The following is a 26360-nucleotide window of genomic DNA, read 5'->3' as shown; positions in this document are numbered from 1 at the left end:
TTCGACCTTGCTATGCTAGCAATGCAAGGCTGGAGATTGCTAACAAAGCAGGACTCCCTTGTTGCCCGAATTTATAAAACTTGATACTATCCCCATGGAGATGTGCTCAAAGCAAAGCTTGGATCAAATCCCTCTTACACTTGGAGAAGTATTATGAATGGGCTAGAAGTGATTAAACAAGGATCTCGATGGCGGGTTGGTAATGGAAATCTAATCCACATTTGGGAAGACAAATGGATGCCTACACCCACAACCTACAAGGTAATTTCTCCTCCAAAACTATTTGATGACTTCCCTATGGTCTTCTCTCTTATTGATAAAGATACCAGAAGATGGAAAGCATATATTATTAGATCTCTTTTCCTTCCTTTTAAAGCAAACACCATTCTCAACACTCCCCTAAGCTACAATCTGTCAGAAGACAAGATCATATGGGTTGGTAATAGAAAGGGGGAATTTGTAGTTAAAGGCGCTTACTACATTGCCCTCAAGGTGATTGGAGCAGAAGATGAGGAGCAAAGCTCCACTGGGGACTGCAGAATCGCACTATGGAAAAGGATGTGGCATCTGAAAATCCGTGCAAAGACAAAAATGTTTGCGTAGAAAGCATGTATGGATGGCCTCCCAACGGCAGTAAACTTAAAAAAGATGAGGGTTAATATTGATGAGTTGTGCTTATGCTATGAAAAAGAATCTGAGTCAACCTTTCACTCCCTAATTAAAAGCGATATTGCGAGGAGAGTATGGGACTGTTGGTCAGATTGCCTTGTAGAAATCACTACAAGCCCTTTGGATTTTTCTAATTTAGCTATGGAGATCATGACACAAGGGACATCCCAGGACCTTGAATACTTCCTTGTCACGACCTAGTCAATTTGGTACAATAGAAATCAGGTAGTACATGAGTTTGCTTGCCAGTCTCCCAACCAAATTTGGAGTTTTGCTAAAAGGCATTTACAAGATTACAAGGAGGCATTCACACCTTCAGGCCATCATAAGTCCTATGAAGGCAATAGATGGTTAGCCCCCCTAGCTGGTATGTTTAAAATCAATGTGGATGAAGCTACCTCAGAAAATGGAAGGAATTCAAGTGTGGGAGTGGTCATGAGAGACTCTCATGGTTTGGTGGTGGCAGCTTGTTCAAAGTACCTATTTGGCCAATTCACCGCCTCTGAAGTGGAAGTGCTAACAGTTAAATGTGTCATCCTTCTTGCCCGAGTAATAGAGCTATCACAAGTGATCATTGAGCTGAATGCTCTGTTAGTTGTGCAGAGTATAGTTGATGGTGAAACTGATGGTAATATATGCCATTTGTATACTAGTATTAGTCAAATCCTTGAGTTCTTCAGCAAGTGGGAAATTAAGCATTTGAAATGGGAATACAACAGGGTAGCTCATGAGCTTGCCCAACTTGCTAGGAGGAATGAAGCTTCACAAAGTTGGATGGGGGTCTCCCCTCCCACGGTGCAAAAGCTTATCTTAGTAGAATGTATCTAGCTTAGGACTAATATTTGGTCCTGATTTTTCTCTATTGTACTTCCTTTTCTTTCTGCTATGTATCTAGTTTCGTATAAAAAAAAAAATGGCCAATCAAGAAATATATATGTTGGATCAAGAAGTTGTCCTCACCTTCCACAGTCAACTTACCAAATCCTAGATCTCAGCCCAATTCAATGCCCCATAGCATTGCAAGAAGGAGAGTAGAAAATCAACACCACGGCAGAATAATTATCTATAACAACAGTTGATGTGGCAGTTTGGGTCATGTAAGAAATTGGTAGTAAGTCTAGCATTTTTTCTAGCATTTCTCTTTAAAAAAAAAATGCTAAAACAACAAATAATATTAAAAAATTGAAGAGATAAAATAATGCCAAGGCTTCTTTACCCTTTTATTTTTTTAAAATGTTTCTTTCAATTGCGTTTATTAAATTAGAGAATATTATAGGAATATACTTAAAAATATACCGTGCTTCTGAATCAAAATCTTCTGCACCATTTTTTTTTTACACCACTTTATGTACCACCGATAAAAATTTTCCATGTGTCCATTAATCCCTAAATTTATGCTTTTAATTTCTTTTACCTAAAATAAAGGATAAATAAATAAATAAAACCTTCTTTTCCTCACCACCATCAACTTCCTCCTCTGGCCATCAACCTCCTCCTCTAGCACCAACTAAGACTACCACCACAAACTATTCCTGAAGGCTTATATCTTTGTTGAATGTTCCCAATGCACACCTCTGTCCATTACCTTGCAAAACCCCTTCATCTACCCATTGCCTCTTCCTCCTAAGCAAACAAAAACCATTATCCCTATGAACCCTAAAACCAAAATTGACCTAACAATGTGACCAATCAATCCCAAAGAATCAAGTCTTGACAATGACAAAAGCATTTTTGTTTTTTTTTTTTTTTTTGTTTTTTATATCTTTTATTTTAGGTAAGAGAAATTAAAAGCATAAACTTAGGAATTCACGGACACGTGGAAGAATTTTATTTTATTTTTGAGAATCCATGGAAGAATTTTATTGGTGGTACATAAAGTGGTACAGAGAAAATGATATAGAAGATTTTGATTTGTTTCATCCTACCACAAAATCATGAAGTCTAAATCTTCTATCCCATTTTTCCTGCTCCACTCTATACTCTACCAATAAAAACATATCATATGTCCACTTATTTAATTATCTCCTACCATTATACCTTTCCTAATTTCAATTACTTAAAATAAATAAAAACCTCAGCCCATCCTCACCACTACCACCATCTACGTTGGCACCATCAACCCAACACCATCCCTACCACTACCACCACCCTTCTCTGAACCTATGATCTTATTCTGAATTTTAAACTAAAAGTTATTAAGGAAAAAGAAATATTACTAAAAATGACAAAATCCATATTTGTGGGGCCTTAATGGAGGAATTTTTCAAAATTAGGGCAAACCTCGAGGCACAATCTCAAGTCTTGATTAGAAGATTATTTCTCTTTTGCCCTCCAAATTTCATGCAATTCTGATGTCGTGACCTCGATGAGTTCTACTACTCCAGAAAAGCACATGTCGTCTGTTTTACATCAATATTTCCAGCTTAATAACATCAAAGATTTAAGACAAAATAGTATTTTTCAAGTCCAAAAATAATGTATACATAATTTTTCAAAGAGTCATTTTATATATATATATATACACACACATAATTTCAACCTATGGTGTCTGCTCTTGATGATAACTCTTTTATCATCAAACCAGGAGGATACTAATTGATTTTTGGTATAAACAAGGGTTGAACCCCAAATCTCTTATTCAACCATTAAAGACTTTATTAATTGAGTTAATTGGAACTCATGATATTATATCATCTCAAACTGAAGATGAGATTTAAAATTACTATTAATAAATAAAAAATGACTCTTTTCAAAAAATTAAAATTAAAATTAAAATTAAAAATGACAAAGTTTGGCTAGAACCAATTCACTCAATACCTTTTTATTGATGTGAATTTTGACAAATCTATCATTGGATTACATTTTCTTCTTATATAATCCATACTTGCAAAATTTATAGAAGATTAAAAATCAATAATTACTTTATCAATCAATTGCTTAAATTACAAGTTTTTGTAGTCTAAAATTATGCATAAAAAATAAATTTATGTATTATATAATAAATAATATCTGATTGACACAAAATTTAACGCATGTTAAAAGCACAAAAAATATGAAATTCAATAGTTGGATTTTCAAAATATGTATAGCCATATGCTACAATCAAATTTGTAGTCAAACTTTGTGCAATTAAAATTAACAATATAAATAAATAAATAAATAGCTATTTATATATATACACACACATATTATCCAATAGTTTAGATAAAGTAGCAATTTCTCACAAAACTTATTGACATCCTTCTACTAAATTCACCAGTGATCAATTCTCAGTTAAAGATGGAGTTTTCCGGCATTGAACTACCAACTGTCTGCCATGTGGTAGCCATGCCATATCCAGGCCGAGGCCACATAAACCCCATGATGGTAAGTGTTACTGTTACATTCATGATTCATGTGTTTTAGTTACGTAGTTTTTCTTTTACTTTAGACCTCACTTCTCAACTGTGTCTAGTCAAGCTTGTTTTATTGGAAAAAAAAAATGATATATTACAAATTTGATAAAAGAGAAAGTCCAACTAAACAAAAATTTTGATAACAAATTTCACCCCGTCTGTAATTGGTGTCATTAAATTATGATAATGGCGATTTAGATGAAAATGATGTTACCACTAATTATATTCTGCCAACTCAACATATTGTGAATTTTGTTGTTTAGCTTTTTGATAAATGATAAATGTTGATGTAATAAACAAAATTTATAAAATCTACCGCGCCAATTTGTATTGCTACAATTATGCTTTTAGATTTGCAACTTTAAGTCATTTTGGTAAGAGAGAACCTATGAAAGAGACAAATATTTTTCATCCTTAATAACTAGAATTTTCGATCTTTGATAAGAATTTGTTTAGAACATTTATAAAATATAAAAAAATTAAAGTGAATCATTTATAACAACAATTTTGAAATAAAAATCAAAAGCTGAGATCAAATATGGTGATAAGAATTAAGAACCTGGCAGCAGCAGCATCATGGTTCACCAGTAATCCAGCAGCTCTTATGCTACTGCATATAGTACTGTAGCAACAAGTGGCGGGGCTAGGATCTGACTTGAGAGGGGCAAAAATTACATTAGACATCACACACGCATATATTAGACATCAGTGTAGCCTTTTTTGTAATGAATTCAATGCATTTTTGGTCAATTGGTTTAACTAGTACAACCTAGAGAATATAAGTAGATTTTAGTTCTCGAAGGCATTAACAGGGTTGGCTAGGACGTGTTGATCCACTTAAAGAGCCATCTGGTTCATCTCTTTCTTGTTTAGACTTGATATTACTGCAAAACATTGATATCTGACTTGGATGTCTGACTCTTTTGTGTGTATAGAACTTGGAGAGCAGCATGTGGACCACATCCCTGGACTTTCTTCAACACAAGTAGCTGACCTTCAAACAGTCATTCATGAAACCGACCCTCAAGTACTGCAGCTTGCAATGGAATGCATTTCAAGGGTGCCGAAAGCACAATATCTTCTACTCACTTCTGTCTTCGAGCTTGAACCCCAAGCCTCTGACAATTTAAATGCAATATTTCCATTCCCTGTCTACCCTATTGGCCCTGCCATACCTTACTTAGAACTTGAACATAATTCCTCTATTACAAGAACTCACAACATCCCCAACTATCTCCACTGGCTAGATTCCCACCCTGTGGGTTCTGTCTTGTACATCTCATTGGGAAGTTTCCTTTCAGTTTCAGGCACCCAAATGGATGAAATTGCTACTGAGCTGCGTAATAGTGGTGTTAGATTCTTGTGGGTGGCTCGTGGAGAAGCTTCTCGGTTGAAAGAGTGTTGTGGTGCTTTGGGATTGGTAGTGTCATGGTGTGACCAACTGAAGGTGTTGTGCCATTCTTCTGTATGAGGTTTCTGGACACATTGTGGGTGGAATTCCACTCTAGAAGCAATTTCGCAGGCGTGCCAATGCTTACTTTCCCGTTGTTTATGGACCAAGTACCAATTAGTAGGCGAATTGTAGAAGACTGGAAGATTGGGTGGAGGATAAGGAGATCAACAGTGGGAAGTGAAATGTCCGTGACCAAAGAAGAAATATCAGAGCTTGTGCAATGGTTTATGAATGTTGAAAGTGGAGAGGGTAAGGAATTACGAGAAACAGCAAGAGGACTAAAAGATATTTGTCGCCAAGCTATTGTAGAAGGTGGATCATCTTATACAAACCTTGATGCATTTTTAGAAGGCATTTCGCAAAGCCACAACCATTGAGCAGTTTCCTCATGTAGATGTGCTAGTGTTTTTTTTATTAATAAAAGCAACAAATATTTGTTTATTGCTTAATAGTTAATATCAGTGTTTACAATGGTTTGGATAATGGGTGGGCATTAGAACCCCCCATACCTAAAGATACAGCAGCCAACATTCTATTGCAGCTTTATTACGAGATTTACTAACTCCAGTAAAAGAAATACTTCTAAAGCCCCTACTGCACTCCTTGATATCATCCACAACTATACCATAAGAATTAAAACAGGGCCAATCAAGAAATCTGTTGGATCAAGAAGCTGTCCTCACCTTCCACAATCAACCTACCAAATCCCAGATCCCAGCCCCAATTCAGTGCCCATAGCATTACAACAAAAGTTTCTGTTTCCTTGGAAGACATTAAGAAGATTTGTCTCTTACAACTAGTCTTCTTGGTTTGAAGCATTGCCTTTCTTATTGCCAGCAATGTTGCTACCTTTCTGTTATTAGGTTGAAGACTTATGCATCCAGGAAAAAAATTTCTTCTTGTGGCTTAGTGACAAAGTCGATTCTACTCCACAAGCTTTCTTGTTTCCAAATGATGAGAACCTGCGAATCTATCAGTCTCTTCTTCAATTCATATCTGTAGGCCCTGTATTCGATTGAATTTTCAGCATATGTTGAAAAGTACCAGGTCTACCTGCAAACCAATATTTGATCATTAATACTTATGTACCCTCATGCACAGCTTGGTTCCTATAGAGCCATATAACCCATGGAGTGGTCAGAATAATTGTGTTATTCAGTTATTGTAGTTTACTCCTAGGTTGCCCTTGTTTGGTCTAACCAACCAATGTACTAACCAGAAAAGAAAGGATTGAGATTGGATCTTACCAGTTCTCAAGCCTCAAGGTTAAGTTACTCCATTAAGCTCATGAGAAGGGGTACTTCAAGAATAAAATTGAATGTCATACAAGTTCACGTATTCTTCCTTAATCAGGAAGGCTTTATATAGAAGTTTCCACTTTCCAAACAAAAATGATAAATTTGTAGGGAGGTTCCAGTTTCCAATTGCTTTCCAAAAGCATTGAGTTATTTAGCATGAGAGTGATCCACCCACCCCCCCCAATTGATCCTTCACTGTCCTTAATAAGTAATAACTTTTGCTAACTTTATAGCTACTTGATAAGTGTAACGCCACACTGGCCCACACAATACGTTCTTAGGCATTGGCTACTTTTGAAGTTGGACTTTGCAAAATTTGCTAAACATGCTTTGACTGTAAAGAGTAGTCATGAATTCCAATTCAAATTAAGTGTTCAGCTAAGCTTTTTCTTTAAACTTTTTTTTTTATTTGTTTATACTTTCAACAAAAATGTGTTTATACTTTTTTTAAACTTGTTTGCTTATATATATCTTTTTCAAGACTAACATGTTTACTTCCATGATAGGTAATATATTTGGATTCCAGGCCCACTTCTTTTTTTTTTTTTTAAGTGCAATTGTACCTTAACCAATTTTTAATAAATAAATAAAATTTCAATAAAAATTGCATCCAAATGCGCTAATGAGACAACTTTTCCAATTGCTAATTTTAAATTTGGAAAAATTACACTTTGCCTACTTTTGTTTTGTTCGAAAAATACTTTACCTACCTGTGATTTAAAATTTGACATTTTACTCACTTGAGGTTAGCTCCGTTTGTCTTCAGTTACCCACATCTATTAAAAACATGGGTAAATTTGTATTTTTGCTACCCTTGTATTTCTCTCTTCTCTCAAAATATAAAAAACTAAAAAATCATAGAAAAAGAAGATCTAAAATCTAGGTTTTTTGTAAAAATTATAACCTAACTTTTACGGATCTCCTTGAAATCATATTATTGAAATTTAAAGTTATACTAGAATAAGACCATGTATAACTGACATTGTGAATGTTGGTATTATCTTACTTAACCAAACCAAGAGATATTAGAGACAATTATAAATTGAAGTTGGCATTATGTCCGAACACAAGACTTCCTGGATGCTGCAGATTCAAGCGGTAATGGAAGATATGGGAACATTGGGAAGCACGAGAAGACAGAGGAAGGAATTTGATTTGCAGTGGTTCTTTCTTGAATACAAAGGATTAGGAATAGAGGTTTTTCTTTTTTGAAGTTGAATGAAGTGTGCTAGCAATAGCATCCATAATTTCATTATTCTGTCCCAATTAACTCCCTGATTGTGTTGTCTCTCAAGGAGCTCCTTACCGATATCAAAAAAAAAAAAAAGGAGCTCCTTACCAATTATATTGACCAAAGTCTCAAATTGTTCAAATCTATGATCCTATTTAACACGATAATTTTTTTTTTTTCCCAGATTGAACTAATCAATTAACCAAAACTAGAGCAATAAAAAATCAAATTATTGGCAAGTCAGAAGTTATGAATTATCTCAAAATGGTTTTGTTATTGGAATTAAGAGTGCAAGATCATTGTAACCAGGTCTGAACTTTTTCTCTTTTTTATTTTCAAAATGTTAAATCATCACAATAAATTAGAGGAGAGAAAGTATAGATAGTTAACCCAATTTTTAGTAAAAGATTTCCAATCCACAGTTGTGATAAATTTATTTCCTACTATTTCTAGAATTCTGATTAAAAGTATTTTACTAGTGATGGCTTTGCAGCTGAGTAGCTCTTTTTTGTTTTTTTTGTTTATGTTATTTTAAATAGATAATAGCATTTCAAGTTATAATATCTGGTTTTATCCCAAAAAAAAAAAAGTTATAATATCTGAATATTTGTTATATAAAGATTGTTTTTTATCACTATGTTAAGATACTAATTATATATATATTATCTATATATTCAAGTTGAAAGTTGCAACTTGCAAAGTTATTTTGTAACAAATTAAAATTATTTAGTGTCTGTATATGAATGTTGTTTGAACAACAATTTTTGTTGTTTAAATAACAGGACATGTACTTTCACAGCAACTAAACACTTAACCTCTATCATACGGGCTCTTACTACTGCCAATCTCACAAAAAGTTATTAAAAAACACAGCATTTCTTTTCTTTTTCCAATATTAGAAATAATCTGATGCTGCCACGTCATCATTGAGCAAGAGTATACTGTTAACACTGACACGTGTCCCATGGAAGAATAGTAACACCCAGCTCATGGTCGCAGACAAGTAAAACCCTCCCTCCGATGAGTGTGTATTCAGCAAAAAAAAGATTCAAAAAGCAAGGAACAAATTTTAACAAAGCAACCAAAAAAAAAAATTCCAAATCCAAAATTTTGATAAAATTCAATTTCATTTCATTTCTCAAATTCACATTTCTAGGGTTTCTTTTTTTATTTGATCGAATCAGAAAACAATGACGAACAACAATAGTGGAAGCAAGAACGAGGAGGAGGTGGGGTCGTATTTCTTGGAGGTGGCGCGTGGGGCGCACAAGAAGAAGGAGGAGGAGATGGAAGAGGACACGGAAGACGACGAGTCCCCGACGGAGCTCAACACTATAAACAGCTCAGGCGGTTTCCTGGTGGTTTCCACCGATAAGATTTCGGTGAAGTACCCTAGCGTGAACCTCCACGGCCACGATGTCGGAGTGGTGCAAGCTAACAAGCCGGCTCCGGTGAAGCGACTCGTTTACTACTTCGAGATTTACGTCAAGGACTCCGGGGCCAAAGGCCAGATCGCCATTGGCTTCACCCCTGACAATTTCAAGATGCGGAGACAGCCCGGGTTTGTGTTTTTCTTTTTCTATGAATAGCAGGAAATATAAGAAAGTTGTGAAATTGGGAGGGTGTGTGTAAGTGTGTAGTGTTATTGTTGAAAACGTAAATGATTTGTGAACAAAGGGCTTGGGATTTTAGGGACTTGTAGGAGTTCAATTTGAAAGAGTTTCAATGTTGCAAGGCTCAAAGTGTGCAGCTTGTTAATCATTTTTACTTAGTTAACTGCTGTCTGTGTAGAAGTAGTGGTAATCTTTCTACTTTAGATGTTGTGACTTGTAGTAGACTTAACTAAACAAAATACTCACATTAAGCTGAATTAAGACTAGTCCACTCACATTAAGCTGAATTAAGACTAGTCTCATAACTTTTTTTGGATAGATAAAGATAGGATTTGAAACTATGACATCCGCTCTTTGATGATTGCCTTTTGTGATCAAGCCAAGACGCTTTTTTTTTTTTGGGGGGTGGGTGGGGTGGGCTTCAAGTGATAGCCAAAAGGGAATGGCATACTTTGTGGTGCCTTAGGTTTGTGGTTTGAATCTCATTATCTACCTATCAAAAAATAATAATCAGGCCAAGACACCAGTTGAATTTTGGTTTTGGAGGTATTTGAAACTAAGTTCCATATTTGAAGAGAATAAACTTTATCAGTTGAGCTAACTAGAGCCAGCAGACTATTCTCATAATTTTTCTTTTGATAACTCCATAACTACAACAATGGGAGAGGGGGGATTCAAACCCTAGTGCTTCTAATAAAAGAGAGTTGGCTGTACCACTGACTTACAAGGCTCTTGGAAAGATAACCAAACACCTTTAGATACCAAATTAAGATTTCTACTAATTTGTGGAGGTTAGAACCTCTAAGGTTGAACCATAGCCCATGGTTTTTATATAGTAAATATACTGCCAAAAGTAGTGCTCCAATGCTTGTGGTGGGACCCACCAGTTTAACATACATTTGGCTCTACAAATCGTTGGTAGCTCCTTCAAAAACAAGGTTCTTTTATGAAATTATACAAGATTAGTGAGTTACATGTTTAAATCCATTGTGCACATTTTCTCTTGGGTGAGTTCTATAGTTGCCATTGTTCTCTAGGCATATTTTTTGTTTGATTGGAAAATTGCACATGTACGCAGGGAGTCTTGACTCTTGAACCCACAATCTCACCCACCACCTTGCTCTTATGAGGGCAAGATATGCCGGTTGAGCAAGAATTTATTGGTGTACTTCTTGAGATTTGAAAAATAAATAATAAACCTTTTTTTTGTGCAGTCTTACATTGTAACATTGTACATGAGCTTTGAAATTTTTGTTGTTATTATTGTTAATTAATTAATTATGGGGCAGGTGGGAGCCACACAGTTTTGGATACCATGGGGATGATGGAATGCTTTATCGTGGACAAGGAAAGGGAGAGGCTTTTGGCCCAACCTACACAGCTAATGATATAGTTGGTGCTGGAATTAATTATGCTTCACATGAATTCTTTTTCACGTAAGACATTTGTTTGCTACCTTCAGTTTATTAGTTGTTGGAATCAACGCAGTTTAGTATGTTATTAAATCATGTAGCCATCTTGGGCTCGTGAATAACTTCTTCTTTTTTTATCCGTAATAAGACTTTTATTCAACAAGAACAATGCAAACAGCCATTACAGGTGTTCATGATGGTGAACACAAAAAACAGCAAACAAAAAAAACTGAAAACAGAATAAGAGAAGCAACTTAAGTGGCACTACTAAGGGTAGAAAAGAACTCCAAAGCAGAAGAACAGTTTGAATAACCCCAGCACTTAGCTTATTCAAAAAGAGTATTTCGGCTGAGCGCTTGTAACTGATCAAGCGTTCTCTCCAGACCCTCAAAAGAGCGCCGGTTTCTTTCCAACCAAACAACCCACATCAAACAACCAAGAACCATATTCCATACGTCCAAAGCATATTTTCCCAACCAATTACTCCAACAAGACACCAAACTCACCACAGAACCTGGCATGACCCATTGAACCCCAAAAGCTTGTAACATTTGCACCCACAAAGCATAAGCTACCACAGTGAATGAGAAGATGGTCCACAAAGCATAAGCAACTTACAATAACTTTAATTTACTTCCTGTAATTGTCCCCTTTTTCCAAGGATTCTGATAATTATATGTCTGCTCTTTGTTGTTACCAGTAAAAATGGAGCAGTAGTAGGAACAGTGTACAATGATGTGAAGGGTTCCTTATTTCCTACAATTGCTGTTCACAGCCAAAATGAGGAGTAAGTTGTATCGTCTCTTTAAAAATTTTATGCTGCTTCATCCTTCTGTGATAAACCTATTGTAATAAGGAAGTTGTGAGTGCATGTTATTGCAGGATTCATATAGTACAGATATCAATCTAAGTCTGGAACTTTTGCTCTACTAGTGGATATTAATTATTTATGATATTTGTTAATACCATTAAATGTGATCTTTTGGTTTCTCTTGCATGGATGTGGCATAGTTTTGCTCATTGTGTGTTTGTTAAAGTATTGAATTTTTGCTGCCAACATCATAAAACAATTGTCAGGCCAACTACTCTTTTTTATTTTTTTTAAGACATAAAATTTATTTATTTATTTTTTGGTAAGTTGGGTTAGAGGATTCTGTACATGGCACGTAAGGGCTCAACTAGAATCATCCATAAGCAACTGAATGTAAATGTTGATAAGCGCTAATACTATCTATGCTTGGGGCTTCCTGAAATCTAGGAAAAAGAAACAAGAATATGGTGAATTTAATCTATTGAATCGTCATAAATTTATCCCTTTCATGCACTTCTCCTGTTTGCAACCTTGTATAAAAACTCTATTTGTTACACTGCTTGCAGTGCTATGTTTTTCTTTCTTAATAAGTTGCAAGACTGTAATTGTGTCTGCATATATATAATTCACTTTTATGAATCATTTTTTTGTATCTATAGTTGTTCTACTACATGTCAGACTGTGATCATGTAGTAGTCCCAATAAATAATCAGCCTTCTTCCAAGAAAATGAAAAGCCTAATCATGTTCACTTTAGCAGAGGGAATAGTAGTTTTCTAATAATTCAGCAAGTCAAAGACTCAAAATATGTAGAAACATCAGTACTGAATCAGTTACTACTGTCAGCATGTTTGATGGTCCAGTAATGATGGGGAAATCTCTGATAGCGTTAGTGTTGTGTAAGAACCTAAGATACGTGATGCAGGAGCTTCCAAGGCTAAGCTTTTTTGATAAGTTCCAAGTCTGAACAAAGTCATCATCCACAAGTCCACTTGGACCAGCTCACTGTTCTGCATAAGTCCAAAAGTTCTATCTCAATGTCTTTTTTTTTTTTTTTTGATGTTACTTCCACTAGCTATTATTATGTCATTAATGTTCCAATAGGTCATTTGACTGGGAGTGGGATGTGACTTTTAACGTATAGGTTTAGTTTTTTATCAAATAGGCAGGTGTATCTGTATCTGACACATATCCATATTGGTGTGCCAGGATGCAGTTCAGGTTCTGCAAAATCAAAAAGTAATTTTATTAACACTGCTAGGATACACAAGATTCAACAATGGTGCGGCATATAAATTGGTACTTGTCAAATGCAGAGCTAACCAAATAAAATCTACAAATCAGAAAAACACAAGGAACCAAGGGAGATTTGTTAAACCTTTGTCTTCATCAGTGATGTTGACACTAACCTCAGGTTTCACAATTAGTTTGGTTAGAGCTCCTTTGTCAGATTGGTGGGGGCTTCCTTACCTTTTTGTGCTCATATAGGGGCAATGAGTGCCCTATTCCATAGTGAGAAAGAGTTTCAGAATTGTGCTCATGTAGGGACTATGCTTGCCATAATCCATAGTGTGTGTGTGTGTGTGTGTGTGTGAGAGAGAGAGAGAGAGAGTAAATCTTCTACTAGATAGGAGGGAGAGGATCTAGCCAATAGTTTAAGGCAACAGCCAATGACACTCCTCTCACAAGAATTGGTGGACTTGTATAGTTTACCAATTTAAACTATGATAGCAAGAGGCCAGTATCTTGGGAAAACTTTAAGAAAGGTAAGTCAGTCCTTGTTTGGGGAAGCCAAGAGGGACGAACCAGAGTGGGCATGACTCTAACAACGCAACATGCGCTAAAGGGGTTATAACTTTTAAGTATTTGACCCATTCACTTTGAGGTGGGCCAAAGCTCTAAAAGCTTCACCTTAATACCTAGAAGACCAAAAACCCAATGGGCTGAAAGATTTTGAAGAGACTTTAGGTGAGAGAAAATACAACGTCCTGATTCAGTATATATGGGTCAGACCAGAGATATTACTGTGACAAGTGAGACTATAACTCTGGAATGTGGGGGCTAGGCAGACAGGCAGTGGGTAGCTTGGAGGTGTCAAGGGCAAACGTGGTCTTCACAGCAGTACCGAGGGGGTTGAATGCACAATGGGTGTGGTAGCGACAGTACAAGGAGCTTAATATAGGGTGGAGTTCCATGTGGTTTAGCATCTAAGGCAACATTCAAGTGCTAGGGAATGGAACTGGAGAAAAACTGATGAGGCTCAACTGAGCTTTAGTGGGGAGGAAGACAGAGACTGGGTGGACAACAGGCTGTTTTGGTAGGGCGCAACCAGGTGTTGGGAAAAGGTGAATTGAGACCACATGCAGCGAGTACATGGGCCATGGTGCCCCACGAAGGCTTGCAAGAGATTATTCCATTAGCTAATTGTTCAAAGTTGGTCGACATTGAGATGGAGGGGGGAGGCAACCAAGGAACTGTCGGAGTGGGTTATGCAAAGCATAAGATAGTTTAGTAGATTTATGGGAGTCTCTATGGATGAGTCAAGGATTCTTAGACTAGAGTGTTTAATAAATAAAAGGTTAAGGGTTCTTAGAATAGAGATAACTAAGTGAAATATGTGACTTTTTTTTTTTTTTTCCTTCTATAAAAAAATAGATGGTTATGTTTTGACCTATATATGCATTGCCTCTCACCATTCAAATTCAAATAAGAAAATGAATAAATTGGCTTCAATAATTTAATATACACACACACACACATACACTCTTTGTATATGATTGAACAATTAATTGATAAGAATGGACACTGGGTTGAATCTGTAGAAAAGTTAAACTGCTTGTGCTTTATAATGGGTCCATCTGCTTCAGTAATGTGTTATAGAAAACTGTCAAGCTTTTGAGTTTGGTAACCTTTAGTTTGTAATCCTGAATAGCCAACAGTCTATAGCATCTGATACACTTCTTTAACAGGTTTGTGAACAATGCTAAATTGCCTGTCCTGTGAAGTCTCCTTGAACTTACAAATTGTTCTATTACGTATTGCATATTAATCATATTACAGCTTCTTTTTATCATAGTGGCAAAGGTCCTGATATTTCAGATGTGTTTGATCTGAATTTGGCAGGGTCCATGTCAACTTTGGGCAGAAACCATTTGCTTTTGATCTTGAGGCAAGATATGCTCCTCCTCCTTTTTCTTCTATTGGTTTTAAGTGTGGGTTTTTGTTTGCAGCTTTACGTTATTTCCCAGAATTTTGAATCTCAGCCTACCATATTAGGTGATTGCCTAGGTTGAAGAATGTGATATGTACACACACACACACACACTGACTTCAGACTAGAGTGCATGTGCTGCACCCTCATAAACACCCAAGTATTGCTAATATATACACTACTTGGGTACATTAATGGCACCACTTCAACCACTTTGACCAGAGTTCCCCTCCATTTCTTTCTCTTTTAAATTTTAGCCCCAAGTCCTCTCAACCTAACCTCAACTCTCTCTGTCTCTTCCCTTTGCACTGCTCCTCCAAATTGTCTTTCTTTTAGGGATGGCAGGGGGCATTTAGTTTTTGGGGATCTCATCTCCTGCCCTTGCTTTTGGTGGTGTTCCTCCTACCCTGTATGCATTGTGGATATCAGCACTCGCCCTGCCCACCCACCCCAATTCCTTAAAAGTGTCTTTATTTCCATTCATATTCCTTGAAAAAAAAAAATTTTTTGATGTTTAGACAAATTCCTTAAATTTGCAACAAATGAAAGAACAACGTAATGAAAAAAGTAAATCTTAAACTAACAAATTATTCAAAACATTTGAAAAACCCATAGATATTTCAAATTTTATTTCATTTTTCCTTGATTTTCCGAGTCCTAAATTACACTTCCACATTCAAAACCCCCAATAATGCTCTCAAATTTTCAGGGGAAAAAAACTGAAAAGTACAAAATAATGAAATATGTTGTTTCTGGATTTCATATCTATGAAGGATTATTTCCACTTATTGAATTGGGTTAGTGAAGTAAAATTAAGTGATAGATAATTTGTTTTGTTATCATGCTTTGCCTTTTTATTCTTTTGCTGGAATTACTCACTGTTGTTGTTTCCTTTGTTAATTTTTTCTATTTCATTTGTGTCATTTGATTAGGATTTTGAAAAACAAGAGAGGATGAAGCAACAAATGACAGTTGAAAAGATATCTTTGCCGCCAAATGTCAGTCATGGGTATGTTCACATCAGATTAATCTTATTCATCCAAGACATTTTCGACTCTGCTGTACACCTGTTGAGGTTCTTCTGATTTAAGTACTACTTTCCTGAATCATCTGATTTGTGGCAAAAGAACTAGAAACCTTTGTTACTATTGAAGCTTGTCCTACAGTGGAGCTTGACTCTTGGTTTATTCTTTGGTTATAAAATTATAATTTCTGCCTATGTAATTTTTAGAACAATGCAATTATGTGCCAACTGATTCAAGAGAAGAGTTTTTTTTTTTTTTTTTTTATAGCCAACAGTCTATAGCATCTGATACACTTCTTTAACAGGTTTGTGAACAATGCTAAATTGCCTGTCCTGTGAAGTCTCCTTGAACTTACAAATTGTTCTATTACGTATTGCATATTAATCATATTACAGCTTCTTTTTATCATAGTGGCAAAGGTCCTGATATTTCAGATGTGTTTGATCTGAATTTGGCAGGGTCCATGTCAACTTTGGGCAGAAACCATTTGCTTTTGATCTTGAGGCAAGATATGCTCCTCCTCCTTTTTCTTCTATTGGTTTTAAGTGTGGGTTTTTGTTTGCAGCTTTACGTTATTTCCCAGAATTTTGAATCTCAGCCTACCATATTAGGTGATTGCCTAGGTTGAAGAATGTGATATGTACACACACACACACACACTGACTTCAGACTAGAGTGCATGTGCTGCACCCTCATAAACACCCAAGTATTGCTAATATATACACTACTTGGGTACATTAATGGCACCACTTCAACCACTTTGACCAGAGTTCCCCTCCATTTCTTTCTCTTTTAAATTTTAGCCCCAAGTCCTCTCAACCTAACCTCAACTCTCTCTGTCTCTTCCCTTTGCACTGCTCCTCCAAATTGTCTTTCTTTTAGGGATGGCAGGGGGCATTTAGTTTTTGGGGATCTCATCTCCTGCCCTTGCTTTTGGTGGTGTTCCTCCTACCCTGTATGCATTGTGGATATCAGCACTCGCCCTGCCCACCCACCCCAATTCCTTAAAAGTGTCTTTATTTCCATTCATATTCCTTGAAAAAAAAAAATTTTTTGATGTTTAGACAAATTCCTTAAATTTGCAACAAATGAAAGAACAACGTAATGAAAAAAGTAAATCTTAAACTAACAAATTATTCAAAACATTTGAAAAACCCATAGATATTTCAAATTTTATTTCATTTTTCCTTGATTTTCCGAGTCCTAAATTACACTTCCACATTCAAAACCCCCAATAATGCTCTCAAATTTTCAGGGGAAAAAAACTGAAAAGTACAAAATAATGAAATATGTTGTTTCTGGATTTCATATCTATGAAGGATTATTTCCACTTATTGAATTGGGTTAGTGAAGTAAAATTAAGTGATAGATAATTTGTTTTGTTATCATGCTTTGCCTTTTTATTCTTTTGCTGGAATTACTCACTGTTGTTGTTTCCTTTGTTAATTTTTTCTATTTCATTTGTGTCATTTGATTAGGATTTTGAAAAACAAGAGAGGATGAAGCAACAAATGACAGTTGAAAAGATATCTTTGCCGCCAAATGTCAGTCATGGGTATGTTCACATCAGATTAATCTTATTCATCCAAGACATTTTCGACTCTGCTGTACACCTGTTGAGGTTCTTCTGATTTAAGTACTACTTTCCTGAATCATCTGATTTGTGGCAAAAGAACTAGAAACCTTTGTTACTATTGAAGCTTGTCCTACAGTGGAGCTTGACTCTTGGTTTATTCTTTGGTTATAAAATTATAATTTCTGCCTATGTAATTTTTAGAACAATGCAATTATGTGCCAACTGATTCAAGAGAAGAGTTTTTTTTTTTTTTTTTTCTAAATTTGGTACTGCTTCGTCCTCTTCCTTTTTCGTTTCCTTCAACTTCAAATGTCAAATATAATGTTTGGAGATCAACTAGCAAATGAGGTTTCAAATCCTAAATGATCTTCAAGTCTAGAATTGGGATTCCAAATTTATCAAATAAGAGCGTTGAAGGGAAAGGATAGCTCTGGTTGCTTTTCTTGAATTTAAGAAGGGCAATCAGTGGTTAGAAGAAGTTTACAAAGCCAGTAGGAAGAACCTTAAGGGCACGTTTGATACATTATAATGATTATTACATGTGAATAGGAATAAGTATTACGAGGAACACATTAAGTTAGAATGTAATAAGTATTACTATTCATTAGTTTTGTGACCATTTAGGAATAGAAACCTGAATATGCATCCACAATTTAGTAGAGTATAAAAAGGTGTAATTAAATCATTTTTAAGCCATATTTCCTAAAATACACTTATTTTAGAGTGTTCAAAATATAGCTAATAATTAAGAACAAGGAAAATTTATTTTCTTTCCTTTTAAAGATGTGGCAACTAATAGCTGTTTTGGAAATTTTTTTAAAAAGTTATTACATAAGGTGAAGGAATAGATATTCAGTACTTTTGATAAGGAATAATTATTCCTCATTTTGAAGAATAGCTATTCATAAGGAATAGCTATTCATTGTAATAAAAACATAACCAAACAACTGAATAGTTATGCCATAGGAATATCTATTACATTATAGTCTACCAAATGTGTCCTAAATATATGAGGTGGGAGCAGGGTTAGAAGCTGTGCTGGGTCCTATACTGTGTAAACACCTGCTCTTAAGAATTTCAAATGGCTGAAATGTTTGAAGTCCTGTTAGCGGAGATAAAATTCAAATTTTTCTGTGGGGGCAATAAGATTATCATTGAGGAAAAAAACAGTTATGTAAAGCTTTCTTATTGTATTCATACTTAAAAATAAAATAAAATAGCTATTTACTTATCTAATTTTTAAAAGGAAAATTTTTCATAAGATGTTGAATTCAGATTAGATAAAGTGATATTATATCATTAGGTTCATGTCATTGGAATACTGAATCTTTACATTTTCCTGAAGGAGTCCTAGATTTAGATTCCAGAGAGAGAGCATAATAGGAGTCTCTGTAATCCTTTTTTTTTTTTTTTTTTTTTTGGTGTGTAAGGATGTATTTTATGGCTTTGCTGATACATTTTTTTTTTTTTTTTTTTTTTTGGTGTGTAAGGATGTATTTTATGCCTTTGCTGATACATTTGGAAGATCTCTCATGAAAAAGGGATGAAAATAGAATTCCATTTTGGCTATGTTTGTAGCAATCTTGAATTTAGGGATATTCATTATCATATAGTCAAGGACCTAGTAAATTTGATCCAATACATAGTGGTCTACCTAACATCTCTGACTGTAGGGTGTTGGCTATTCAAATTTCCATTGCCTTTTTTCTTGCTGATGTCCTGCTAAATGCATGCAAAACTGTTAAAGATTGTTCATAGCTATATGTGTCTTTGAACTATGTATGTCTTAAAGATATTTATTGTTCATGCTATATACACCATAGAACTATGTATGTCTTAGCAACACATTTTGGCTATGTTATGAAAAGTCATGTTACTGTTATTTGATTTATGACTACCATTCTTCAAGTCCTAATGTGCTTGTATCTTTAACCAGAATTGTACGCTCCTACTTACTACATTATGGCTATGAAGAGACTCTCAACTCATTTGACATGGCTAGCAAAACTACTGTGCCTCCTGTCCATATAGCTCAAGAGAATGGCTTTGATGAGCAGGACATCATGTATGCATTGAATGAGAGAAAGACTCTACGACAGGTATGAAATTTTAGACTAATTTTATGTCCATATGGACTTTTGGTTTACAAATATGGGTTCAGTGTTCTCTCTCATGCTCTTCTCTAATATGTGACTGTGATATGAGGGTTTCACTAACCTTTTGATTATATATAGATATATAATATTCTATGGGTCTTACCATTATCCCATGCAATGACGGATTTTTATAAAATTTAGGCTATAAAATAATTAAGTGGAAAAAAAAAAAAACTGGTGAGACAATTGATCACTTGCTCCTCCACTGTGAGCATGTGTTGATGGCTGTGTTGCCCACCTTCTTCCTCTTTGCGTACTTTCATTGACAGTTCAATGTCTTGACTGTTTTTTTCCTCTTAGTATATTTCTTGTATACTGAGATTCGTCAAGGAAATTTTCTTATTCATAAAAATAAAAAGAGGCTTTTTATGAGAGATAACAAACTATAAATTAAATGCTTCTTTCCACATAAAAGATACATCCTTTTCTTCACCTTTCAATGTGAGTGAAAGATACCAATCATTTGACTCCGCTAGTTTTAAAAGTTAGAAGATATCCAGCTTTACTAATGCTTGTATGTGCAAAGTTTGCAAACATGTGAGACTGTAGCACGCATGCGCACACACGCACATGTATATTCATCTTTTAAAATTCATTATCAATTTATATTCTTTTGATGTGAAGTCCTATTGGGCTAATAAGGAAATATGTTCTCTCTACTTAATTTCTTCTTTGGACTGATAAAAGATCCTTTTGTGAATTATTCAAATTTTCTTTTCCATTTCTTTCTTCTTCTTCTTTTTGTGCAGTGAGGTGGTGTGATTTTATCTATCTTTGCATTAAATATTTCAGTTTAGGAGTAGCCCAGCTGAATCAAACTCTCAGAATGAGTTCTTTGCAGCTGCAACTATAGAAAGTTGATGACCAATAAATAACGTTTTAATGAGATGCTGAAGTATAGCTTTTATTTGTTTTAAAATTGATTGGAAATGTTCTGGATTAGATGTTCCATCTTATCTTAATAAATCTCTATTTTCTAGTTTACAAAAGTCCTCCATAAAATACTTGGAGAAGTAAATACATATGAATGGCTGAATTGGAGCTCATTGATTCATGGGGAATATTGATGATATTGTGGGTTTCCTTCAGTTCAGCAACAGGTGCTTATTGTTGCATATGTGTTTTCTTATGCAATATGAAGTGATCAAATCCTCACTCATGGTTAATAGTTTATGTCATTCCTGAAGTTTGCTAAGATATCATATGTAGTGCAGCACCAATATTTCAAAGTTATTCCTTAAAGTTACTATTCTGTCTGTGATTGGTCTAATTCAATATATTCTCTTTATTAAATGTGGGAACTTTTGCTGCAAAAATTTAACTTATAGCTAACAACAATTAAAATAATTAAGGGGAAAAAAATATAAAAACATACTACAAGATCATATGCATTAGAAGAACTAAATATGTAAATAAATTGATAAATAAATAAAAAGACCTCGCTCAATCATTAGATTGAAAGGGTGAAATCTTCAGCAAATGGTCTGAATGGTTAATTAATTGAGGAAAATGAAGAAGTACAAGAAGTGAAATATTGCAATGAGCCAACCCATGAGTGAATTATAGCTTAAATGGTTCCTCCCTACATAAGAATGGGATGGAGAGTCGTTGTGTGCAACTTAGCAATAAACCGGGTAAAAATAATAATAATCAATAAAAAAGAAAAAATAATAAAAGAAGAAGATATGATCCCACCCAAGTTTTGCAAGAAAACACATCATAATAATGTTTGTAAGAACCATGTGGTCATGTTACTTATTAAAAAAAACCATGTGGTCGTGTTAAAGTACAATAGTCCCACATCACCATCATCTTACTTGCAAGAATTGTTGTTACTTCTCTACTAGAGCTTAACCAAAAATGTGGATTGGGTTAAGGTACCTGGGCTTTTAGTTCTGATTACCAAAATCAGTGCAATGGGCCTCGATATCTATCCCATTGGGTGCAAGAGGCAACCACAATTTACATTAAATTATTTTCCAATGATCACATGCTTGAGGAGATTGCCTAATCCTTTTCTGAGTGTGTGAACTGAAGTTCACTTATTATGTTCTCTTACATTTTTTTTTTTTTTTTTTGGTTTACTTATTATCTCCAACTGCTTTGTTTCCTAGCTCTGTTTTTTTGCTTTTATTTTATTTGAACTACCCTTTTTTAGCTAACTAATTTGAGCTGTGTTAATTTTGCTAATATTGTAAATTTGGCTGACTTATTTTCACTGTGCATGAAGCTAATAAAGAATGGGGAGATTGATGCTGCACTTGGTAAACTTCATGACTGGTATCCCCAGATTGTTCAGGTGGACTCAACTTTCAGAGTGTTCTCTTGAATGATGTTCATTAATGTTTAAAAAGTGTATTGCCAACCTGGCTCTGATATTCAGAAGGTTTATTTAATTGTTAATGTGCAACGAATGTTGTTTAATACTTATTCACAAGGCATATATGTCATCTAAATTGGTAAATGTCCAAGCATTGTAACACACGAATTGTTGTTTACTCCTAGTCCCTGCCTCTTACTTTAACAAACACCCCCTCCCCTTGCCCAGCCCCCCCACATTCCCTTTTGCCCACCACATGTGCCATTGATTACAATTGTTATTATCATCAGTCATGCTTCAATACCATAACCATTTTTTAAGTATTTCTTCTGAACTGCTTAACTGCCTCAATTCTTGTCCTTCCTGCTGTTTGAACTGTGTTTGAAATTTCTATGTGCTCTATCAGTGCAACATGGCACTGAGATTTCTTACTGTGGTTTGAGCTGGTGGAATGAAACCTGACTTGGTTTTCTGCATGAATATCTGGTTGTTTCTTGTCAACTGCTGGCAGAAGTATGGATAAGCCATACTAATCCATTTGAAAGATAAGTCCTAAGATATTTTTTTTAACTGGTCAAATCGTTTTTTGAATATCTTTTCTCCAATGAGCTAGAGCTTTTCACATCTAAAATTCAATCAATCTAGGAACCATTTAGAAAAGAAAACATACTGATGTCCTCTCATTATCAAATTACTTGATTGACATTTTCAAATCAAAATTGTTCTTTTGTTATATTTACAAAGGGCTATTTAGTATTTCTGGGACAAAAACTAGATTGATAACTTCAGCAGGGTCCTCTTTTTCAGTAGAAGAGATGATTATACTTTGAGGTTTGAAACTTATAGCTTCCCATACCTGAAAGTTGTCACTAGCTAAATGAGAACTTTGAGAACATGTTTATGCATTTTTGTTTTTGTTTTTATTTTCCAATGTTCTCATAGCATCAGGGCAGAATCAGGATTACAGATTTTGGGTTGGGGGGGGGGTTTCAATTTAGAGAAACAATTATTTGAAATTTTAGATTATTGGGTGATATATGTAATTGAAAAATAGTTTGGGTGTGTTGTTATAGCTTCAGTGTGATACTGCTCCTTGATGGCATGTCATTTTTTGTTCTGAATTTGAGTTTGTGCTTGATTCTTGTGGTAGAAGATGAGAGATATGTGATCATTGTTGAGCACTAATTGTAGTGCAGATTTTTATAAATTGTAATTTAGTTTCACCATTTAAGGGTTTTCTTCAACCTTTCTTAGATCTCCTTTATTTATCCAGGCATTGACAATCAATTGTGCTTTTTGCAGGATGATAAATCGGCTACCTGCTTTCTGCTTCACTGTCAAAAGTTTATTGAATTGGTTCGTGTATGTTCTTTTCTTTACCCTATTAATTTTGCTTAGTAGTAGCTTTATACACAGGAATTCAAGCTACTTCCATAATAGAAGATTTTTGTTTGTTTGAAAGAAATGAATGCAAGTTACCCATTCAAAGGTTTTTTGTTTTATTCTGCTTACTATGTTCGTCAGTAGAAAATGGCAAAGTGTTCTCAACTTTCTCTCCATGATTTATGTGATTGATTAATTGTTCTCATATGACTGATTTTAGGGTTGGTTAGAAAACCCTTAATTGTTGTTGTCACAGACTGCTAATTTTCATACATACAAAGTTATGATCAAGTAATACTTAATCGACTATTTATTTATAATTTGATACACCTGAACCTGACATGTAGGTTGGGGCACTGGAGGAAGCTGTGAAGTATGGAAGGATTCAATTGGCAAAATTTTTTGGGCTTGCCGGGTTTGAGGATTTTGTTCAGGTACTGAGTAAAATTGTTTGCCAACAATGATAAAGTCTGTTGCACATAGGAAATACTACTTCTGCATTGAAATTCTCTGGTCCATGCATTTGCTGTGATTTTGGTAAGTTGCAAAGCAATTGACCCAATAATTGCTTTGTTCTAGAATTCTTTGGATGAAACACACGGAATTTTATCTCTCATTTCCTTCTACACTTCGAAGATGTTGAGATAAATGTTAATATGTTACTTTTTGCAGTAAAACATGAATTATTCTTGTCTCTCTCTTTCTTTCTTTTATTTATTTTTTTTCCTTTTTAAAGCAGCACAATGCAATTAAGAGGAAAGTGAAAGGAAAAATTTTACCTTCCGTATGAGCCTTTTAAATACATCAAGAAGTGCCTATCAGTCTATAACTGTGTGTGCGTGTCGACCTGGGAAGAAATTTTTGTATCAACCACAATTTACCATCTCATGGTGGTAGCATATCAAAAAAGGATGCTCAATTGTAGACATCCAGGGTTTGCCACTCTGGGGTGGTCCGACTGGCCCATACCTTGAGGGAGGGGGTTCCTCGTCATAAATATAAAAATAAAATAAAATTAAAAAAGGATGCTCTAGTAAACCATATGACTTATTGCTTTTATGACTTGCTTAGGCTAGTTAGGGTGAATTGGTTTCTGTATGTCTTATAAGCAATATAATGATCCTTACTCTTTTGGAAGTTTTGAGCTAAATAATAATTGTAACTCTCTTTCTCTCTCTCTCTCTCTCTCTAGGATTGTGTTGCCTTGTTGGCATATGAACAACCACAGGAATCCTCAGTTGGATACCTGCTTGAAGATTCACAGCGAGAAGTTGTCGCTGATGCAGTTAATGCCATGATCTTGTCAATGAATCCCAACCTAAAAGACTCACATGGTTGCTTGCAATCTTGTCTTGAGAGGCTACTCAGGCAGCTAACTGCATGCTGCTTGGAGAGAAGGTCCTTAAATGGGGATCAAGGTGAAGCCTTCTATCTGCACAGAGTACTCAACATTGGTAAGAAGTGCTAGCTGATATGTTTATCACACCTCTCGTCTTCCCCTTGTTATATATAGCCAGTTGACCACTACCCCAAACTGTTGCAAGCGATCAGCTTGGTTTTAGGGTATGGTATACTGTACAGAGACTCCCTTGCTACTTAGCTGATCTGCAATAATGCTTCTTGGGAGGAATGGGATGTTCTCTAGATTCATGTAAGCTTGCAACCTCAATGAAACATTTTAATTGAATTGAATGGTGGTTTGAATCTTAAATTGATAGATTATCCGGAAGGTCTTTTGTATTATGACTTGTGAGATTTTTATTGACTTCACAAGTAGTAAATGTGCCATTTGATTGCTAGGCAAAGCTAAAAAAGAAATGACTTAACACAAAATTGTGTGTTAATGTCGGAATGGAGTAGCTGTTTGAGATTCCATCTTTTACTTAATTTTCCTTTCTTACTATCCGCCGGATCAGCCATCTGATTAGTTGTTGAAATCTTTTGAGAAAGTATCCTTGGACATAATATTTTGAGCCATGCTAAAGAGACCTAAAGGCGATCATGCTCAAATGGAGCTTGTTGAGATGGTGATATTTGCTCAATCATTGCAATGTCACTATTGTAGATTGAGCTTTTCATCTTCTTCGGTAGAACCTCCTTTGAAGAATGCTAGAAATTGTATGTCAAAAGGAAACGGCTGGGTTCCATTCTTTCCAAACTCTTAAAAATGTCGGGCATTGGTACTAATTCCCTTGTGTGTGCTGTGCTGGGCTGATGGTTAAGAACCTGCAGTTCTAGCTCGAACCAATTTACTATTAGAGTTGACCCCCTGAGCATTTTTCTTCAAGATCTAACAGGTATTTTTTATTTCTCCAAAAAAAAAGAAAAAAAAAATCAATGTTTCTTATACTTGAAAACTCTCACCAAATGCAACAGCTTTGGGCAATCCCTTTGACCATGCATCATAAGTCAAAAGAAGTATTTTATTTTGGAAAAAATAGGATAAAACAATGGAGTGGAAATTATTTTCCTGGTCAGCATTTTGGCGGTACTAGGTTGGAGGAATTTCCTCCCTATTGCTAGATGACACCCTTTAAAATAAATAGTTTGTCATTTGGGATTGTGATTCTTAATTACTTATTAAAACAAATTCCTTCGCGTGTAAAAAAATTATCCCCACGAAGGCTAATCTTTTTGTCAGGAAGGTTGTTGACAACCATATCTGCAATCTGTGATGCGTGTGAGTGGACAAGGCTTCAGAAACCTATGGCCATGTCTTCTGGGATTGCACAATAGCTGGTAAAGGATGGAAAAAATCGAGTGTGGATGCGCTACAACAAAACCTCCCACCTCCAGGAATTTATGGAC

The 26360-nt window shown here is 35.2% G+C and overlaps 1 protein-coding gene and 1 pseudogene across 2 annotated transcripts; both read left to right on the top strand.

Annotated features, from left to right (window-relative positions):
• Positions 1-1038: 1038 nt before the first annotated feature.
• Positions 1039-5906, top strand: LOC112032010 (UDP-glycosyltransferase 87A2-like; annotated as a pseudogene).
• Positions 5907-9058: 3152 nt separating this feature from the next.
• On the top strand, positions 9059-25295 carry LOC112032026 (ran-binding protein M homolog). 2 transcript variants are annotated; one of them, XM_024064725.2, is made up of 10 exons: positions 9059-9607; positions 10949-11095; positions 11772-11858; positions 15005-15050; positions 16025-16101; positions 19630-19792; positions 22080-22148; positions 23472-23525; positions 23900-23986; positions 24745-25295. In XM_024064725.2, exons 1-10 carry the CDS (start codon positions 9237-9239, stop codon positions 25018-25020), a joined length of 1377 nt encoding a protein of 458 aa, XP_023920493.1. In that variant the 5' UTR covers positions 9059-9236; the 3' UTR covers positions 25021-25295. The 2 variants fall into 2 exon arrangements, with proteins under 2 accessions (XP_023920493.1, XP_023920492.1); XM_024064724.2 differs by having other exon boundaries at positions 9062-9607; positions 23472-23531.
• Positions 25296-26360: the final 1065 nt, after the last annotated feature.

Source organism: Quercus suber, unplaced genomic scaffold (genome assembly GCF_002906115.3).
Source record: "Quercus suber isolate HL8 unplaced genomic scaffold, Cork oak 2.0 scaffold_94, whole genome shotgun sequence".
Lineage (NCBI taxonomy): Eukaryota > Viridiplantae > Streptophyta > Magnoliopsida > Fagales > Fagaceae > Quercus > Quercus suber.
Note: the sequence above shows the minus strand (reverse complement) of the source record. Positions and strands in the feature narration are given on the sequence as shown.